The following is a 6,000-nucleotide window of genomic DNA, read 5'->3' as shown; positions in this document are numbered from 1 at the left end:
ACCAGCCTGGACAGAAACTTCTCAGTGACCATGGGAATTATTCCAAAGAGGGGATGTCTGGGCTAAAAGTGTGACTCTGGAAAAGGAGGAGACAGGACCCCAAAGCCCCTAAATCCCTGAGTTTATAATTAACAGACACGCGTTCTCTTTGTCTGCTCTGAGCTGAGCCCGGTGGCTCACCGGAGGAAGGGCACCATAGTCAGACAAAATCACCCCCCAGTGGGTTTTTGAAGTGTTGAGCCTCTTTGTTTTCCTGAATTTTAATGAAGGGCTTTCCAGGCAGGATGAGAGCAGCACTCAGCACTCCCCACAGCCAGGAGTGGGCCTTGGCTAGCGGCCGCCAGCCTGCACAGGCCTGATCCAAAGTGGCACCTAGGAGAAGCTGGTGGGAGACGTCCTGTCCTCAGATGGGATGTCTTGGGGAGAAAGAGAAAAACAAAAACAAAAGGTGCCTCTGTTTTGAACAAGGGCTGGGCTCCGCTCCAGATCTTAGCACACTTTGGAAATAAGTGGTGGTGATGCTTGCAGATGGGGAGAGCAGTGGAGATAAACAGCTCTGCGTCGGAAAGGTTGGGAATAGTCGGGGGAGAGGCCTGGGGTTCCCTGAGAGTTTTTGCGGACATCTCAGGGCTGCTGAGCTGCCCTCTGCTAATGAGAACGAGAAACAAGGCCCTGGGAACCTGGGGGGACAGAAGGGAAACACGTGCTTTGGGAGCTCCAGGCCTGGGTTGCAGGAAGTAGGAGGGAAGGGGCATGCTATCAGAAGAGCCACCGAACCCTGACATGGGCAATGGGGTCACCTTATCACATGTTTTGTGTGCTGTCTTCTCAGCTAAGTGGCCCTGAAAGCACAAAGGAGACAGTGAAATGTCACCAATGTCACTGACCATCCAAAGGGAGAAAGGCGTCCAGCCAGGCCCTCCCCAGGCCCCCAGCAGGAGATGCTCCCTGGAGCTGCCGTGGCCTCTGTGAACAGAGTGCAGAGCCTTCCCCTCCCTCATCTAGCTTCCCCTCCTGCTCTTCAGCGATGGGGCGAGTTCCCATCACTGGCTCAAAAGATGCCTTTCTTCACCCCTGATGCATTTTTCCAGAGGGCGGTGCAAACGAATGGAAGAGAGGGTTACAGAGCAAAAGCAATTTCTTGCCACAGAACGATGCAATTTCTTACAAGAGAAAATATTTTTATTATAAAATAGTCCATATATAAAAATCCCGAGCCTCTTGAGAGCTTCTTTAGGTTTATGGCCTTTTCCTCAAGTCCAGAGTGGAGGTGTGGGCGTGCAGGGAAAGCAACTCCACGGCTCAGGTGTGTGCGGGCTGCCCCACGGGGCCTTCCTTGTCTGTCTGCAGCGTGTCCCACTCACTGAGGAGCTCGGAGGACACCTCTGTGTACAGACGGTCCCAGTCCCAGCTGACGTCGTCCTGCCGAGAGAGGCATCCTGGGGTGAGACGGGGGAGGCCCTCCCCTCGGGCACAGCCAGCCTCCCGCCAAGGTCAGCCTCAGGGCCTGCTGCTCACGGCCGAGGGGCAGGACCTGCCGCTGCCACGTACCTCTCGAACCTCGTGCTCTGGCGCCAGGACTTTGGTGAGGAGCTTCAGGTCAATCTCTCCATCCTGTGAATGTCGGGGCAGGAGGGGGTACGTGTACCGTGGGGCCTTTGGACAATGACCTCTGGGGACGAAGTTGAGTGGGGTAGAACTTTCCAAACCCAGGCCTGCAGGAATACCTTGTGAAACAGCAAACTTGTGGGTGGACCACACGGCCACTGAGAGCTGGGGTGGGCACCACCATGTCCTATGGGCTGGGCACTCCTTGGGGCAAAGTGAACACCTGGGAGGGGCAGGCATGATGCAGCACGTCTACCGATGCCAAGAGGGCAGGCGGGGGCATGGGGGAGACCGGCCCTGAGAACACTGGGATAGGCTGGGTCCAGGGATGCTCTAATACCCGAGGAGGATGTCTCTGGCAAAGGGATTGTCACCTGGCAGCCTCAGAGCCTCAAAGAGGAGGGGCTGCAAGGCCTGGGAGAAACTGAGAAATTTCTGCGGATGTCGGTGGGCGCCTGCCCCTCTGTGTAGCAGCTGTCCACTCACCAAGGTCTGAAAGGCTGAGTACTTCATGAGGTCATTGTCCAGGTCACGGTAGGTCATCACTCGGTTGACCTGGATGCTGTGGGAAAGACAGAATGTGGGCAGGAACCAACGCCAGCCATGCTGCCAGACCGCCATGCCCAGAGCCTCCTGGGCAGCTGGGAAGGACCAGAATGGGGAAAAAATGTGCAATAAAATGGGGAGCCTGGGATGTGGCCCATCACTAGAGATGTGTGGATCTCCCCAAGGGGGCAGCATCACTGCTGATGGTGCCTGGCACGTTCCCCAGCCTCCCTCCAACTTCAGGCGAATGTAACACACCTGGGAGGGGCTGCCACCTGCAAGACGAAGTCTTCCTCCTGTACTTCCTCCAGGTCCGGAATAACAGGGATATCTGCAACCAGAGGGTAGGCCAAACTGTCAGCAGCATGAGTGGCGGTCTAGCCTACTTCCCCACTGACAACTTAGCAGCTTCAACACCCTGGCCACTGTAAGGGCTACAGGCTTTGGGTAGAATGGACACTCAGATGGTCTCCAGCACCGCCTCCCCCCCGATTCAGGGTGGTGGAACTGAACTCGAGGTGTGCATGAGAATTGAAGGTGGAACTTCAACAATTTCCGAATCTCAGGCTTTACTACCCCAGAACCTGCGGGAATTAAAGTTTCCTGGGTGGGGCCTGGGAGGCTGAATTTTCCCATAAGATTTCTTGGGTGGTCCTGACATTTGGTCCATGTTAGGAGCCATGGGAGTAGCTCTCCAAGGAGAAATGTAAGGAAATGAGAAGAAAGTCCTGGACAGCCCTGGGGGGAAGCGCTTAGAGGAGAGGAAGGAAAAGAGGAGCTGAGTGAGTCTGGCGTGGTCAGAGACAGAGGAGTGGGGAACACACCCTGTCACCAGGCAGACGTCTCCATGAGCGCACTTCCTCACGACCAAGGCCCACGCGTGCATCAGCTCGTCCTAGTCTTGGCAACCATCACAGCCCTGACTCTGTATCTGCAAGGTCACTTTACACCTAATGATGTGACCTGGCTTCCCGGCAGCTCCACTGAAAGTGAAGGTCACTCAGTTGTGTCCAACTCTTCGCAACCCCATGGACTGTATAGTCCATGGAATTCTCCAGGCCAGAATACTGGAGTGGGTAGCCGTTTCCTTCTCCAGGGGATCTTCCCAACCCAGGGATCAAACCCAGGGCTCCCACATTGCAGGTGGCTTCTTTACCAGCTGAACCGTAAGGGAAGCCCAAGAATACTGGAGTGGGTAGCCTATTCCTTCTCCAGGGGATCTTCCTGACCTAGGAATCAAACTGGGGTCTCCTGCATTGCAGGTGGATTCTTTACTAGCTGAGCTATGAGGGAACCCCGAGTCTCCATTGGCTGGGTCTAATATCCTAAACAATGCTGATTCTAAAGATGACGCTGCCCTTGCTGTCTCCTAGAGATTCTTCTTTTCTGAATTCTCTGTATGAGATGGACATACAGACACAGGAGGAGACATGAGGCCATTCCTTTCGTCAATCTAACACGCTCATGCGAAGGGAGAAGCGGAGGGATAACACGCCACTTAACAGCGGCAGCTTGCTCACGGCAGAGAACCCAGCCCTCTTCTCGAGCACCCTAAGGGAGGACTGCCTTCTCTCAGGGAGCATCACTGACTGGCAGAGGGGGTGTCTTTGTTTTAACCAGTCTGCACAGAGATAAAGAGAGATGGGACAGAGGAAAAAAAAAGGTGAAGCAAGGAGAGACAGTCCTGGAAGTCCCAAACCAACTACAAATATTAAAAATTCCAGAGAGGCGAGAATAGTGAAGACACCCTTCCTTTCTGCTTCTATGGATTACATCAACTTTTTTTTTTTTTAAAGAGATACAGAATCATTCCAAGAGCAGCTGGAAAGGACCCTTCCCACTTTCAGGCTATTCACTATTTAGGACTTTGCAATGGTTCTAATCAAGCTTAGCTAGCCTGAGTATGTATAAATGTCAGTTCCCAGCCTGGTGTCTTTATTACTGCTTCCGATGGCAGAGTTACAGATGTTGTACCTGGAAAGAGAGAGAGAGAACATGAGAGGGAGAGACGGAGACACAGAAAATAAAACAAGAGAGAAAGAGACAGGCAGAGAAAGACAGCGAGTAAAAGGAAGAAAATAAAAAGAAATGGCTGATAAAAGGGAAATAAAGAAGATGCACACAGCAGCCCGGAAATAATGAATCACACTCAGCAAGTCCTCTATCTAGAAAGAAGCTGTTCAGAGGTTAGATGGTATCTCTCTAGCCTGCTAGAGAACTGGATACGGAATTCTCTAATTCTCTATTTTTTATGCTAATAGAAATTCAGCTTGCTCTGAGCGGATCCAGTCCACTGCTGGCTGATGGCACCGTCCCTGAGTCTGGGGCGAGGGGCCTCCCAGGCTGGTGAGACCGCGTGGGCCCTGCAGCCGGGCAGGGAGGAAGCTGGCCGAGCCATGTGCCATCAGCACCGTGACAGGTCCGATGTGAGACAGCAGGCTACTCTTGGCTCTGCTCGGCGTGGGGCCCAGCCTGAGATGAATATTCAAAAGCTGGTAAGAAAATGCCCCCGCCCTTTGCTGAGCTTCAGGCTCAGGATCGGGTCTTCCCCAGTCCTCCCTTGCTCTGCAATGTCAGCCTCTGGGCCCTGTCAACCCTGCCCAGCTTCTCCCTGCACTGAGGAGCTGCGCTTCAGCCCGCAGTCCGCTCCGGGTCCCCAAGGGCTTCCCCGTTCATCCCTGCCTCCTTCCTCCAAATGCGCAGGAAAGTGAGTGGGGCTGGCCCCATCTGCGCAGAGCGGAGGTCAGTGTGGGCCTTGGCAAAGGGGCCGCTCAGAGGGACGCGGGTGGCGCTGGCCACACAGTGGGGTCTCTCTCTAATTGGAAGCCTGGTGCCCGACAGAGCCCAGCGAAGGGCCAGAGTGGGATGGAGCCAGCGATGACAGCCAGGCCGAGGCAAGCTGGAGCGTTCCGGTGCAGTGACAGCTTGAGCGCATCGCTGCAGAGCCTGGCCATCCAACTCCCAGCCCTGGAGGAACAGGTGGCCGTGGAGCAGGTCTTGGGCAAATTTCAAAGAACTTCCTCATTTTACAGTTTCTGATGTACAGTCACAAACAGTTTTTGTCCTCTTTGCCTCTTTCTCTCCCCCCAGTCCCACTCCTCTCTCTCTCACACACACATATACATGATGAACAAACCTAGAAAAAGAAAACGGGCTTGAGAAATCAATCCGCTTCTTTACAAAATGACCTGCGTAGAACGAAGCAGCCATGTCTGCAGTCAGTGATGGCTATGTCACCTGTAGGCCTGGACCAGAGACCCGGTCTGATTCAGGGTATCAAGTTTAACATCCCAAGGTATATGCGACAATATACCTTTAACAGCGACGATAAGAGAAATAAAGGACTCTGCTCCAGTACTACTGAAAGTTCAGTCATTCTGTTGACTTTAGTCTCATTTTCTTCCATGCTGCTAACAATAAGAATGTTAACAGAAACACTGGCTTTGTTAAGCACGTGGGCAGGCCTCCTGTCTGGTGGTTAAGAGTGCAGGCACTGAAGGAATTCACAGCCTGGCGCCCCCACGGACTAGCTGTGCGACTTTACCCTCTCGATGCCTCAGTTGCCACAGCTGTAAAATGGGGGGCATAACTACACCCATTTCATACGTTGGTGTAAGGTATACATGGGACACTTTTTATAAAACACGAAGTGCTATGCTGGGCACCTAATAAATATTCTGTACTATTCTTACTTGCCTGACAGATAAAACATTGAGCATGGAGAGAAGCTATATAGCTTTATCCTCATTTTTGCATTTAATCCTGACCATTTGCCTCATTTTCCAGACGACACTGAGGCTCAGCAAGATGGAGCGGTTTGCGTGGAGTGAGGCATCAGGAATGGAC

The 6,000-nt window shown here is 53.1% G+C and overlaps 1 protein-coding gene across 1 annotated transcript in view; it reads right to left on the bottom strand.

Moving 5' to 3' along the window:
- Positions 1-1,201: 1,201 nt before the first annotated feature.
- Positions 1,202-6,000, bottom strand: part of IFT43 (intraflagellar transport 43) — a 110,477-nt gene continuing 105,678 nt past the window's right edge. Inside the window, exons 6-9 of the mRNA XM_052646371.1 lie at positions 2,413-2,485; positions 2,095-2,170; positions 1,552-1,614; positions 1,202-1,422 (exon numbers count right to left, since the gene is read on the bottom strand). Coding sequence (XP_052502331.1) covers positions 1,303-1,422; positions 1,552-1,614; positions 2,095-2,170; positions 2,413-2,485 — 332 coding nt within the window. The 3' untranslated portion in view covers positions 1,202-1,302. The remainder of the gene's footprint in view (positions 1,423-1,551; positions 1,615-2,094; positions 2,171-2,412; positions 2,486-6,000) is intronic.

Source organism: Budorcas taxicolor, chromosome 10, assembly GCF_023091745.1.
Source record: "Budorcas taxicolor isolate Tak-1 chromosome 10, Takin1.1, whole genome shotgun sequence".
NCBI classification, from domain to species: domain Eukaryota; kingdom Metazoa; phylum Chordata; class Mammalia; order Artiodactyla; family Bovidae; genus Budorcas; species Budorcas taxicolor.
The sequence above is the reverse complement of the archived record's forward strand: the minus strand, read 5'-3'. Positions and strand labels throughout refer to the sequence as shown.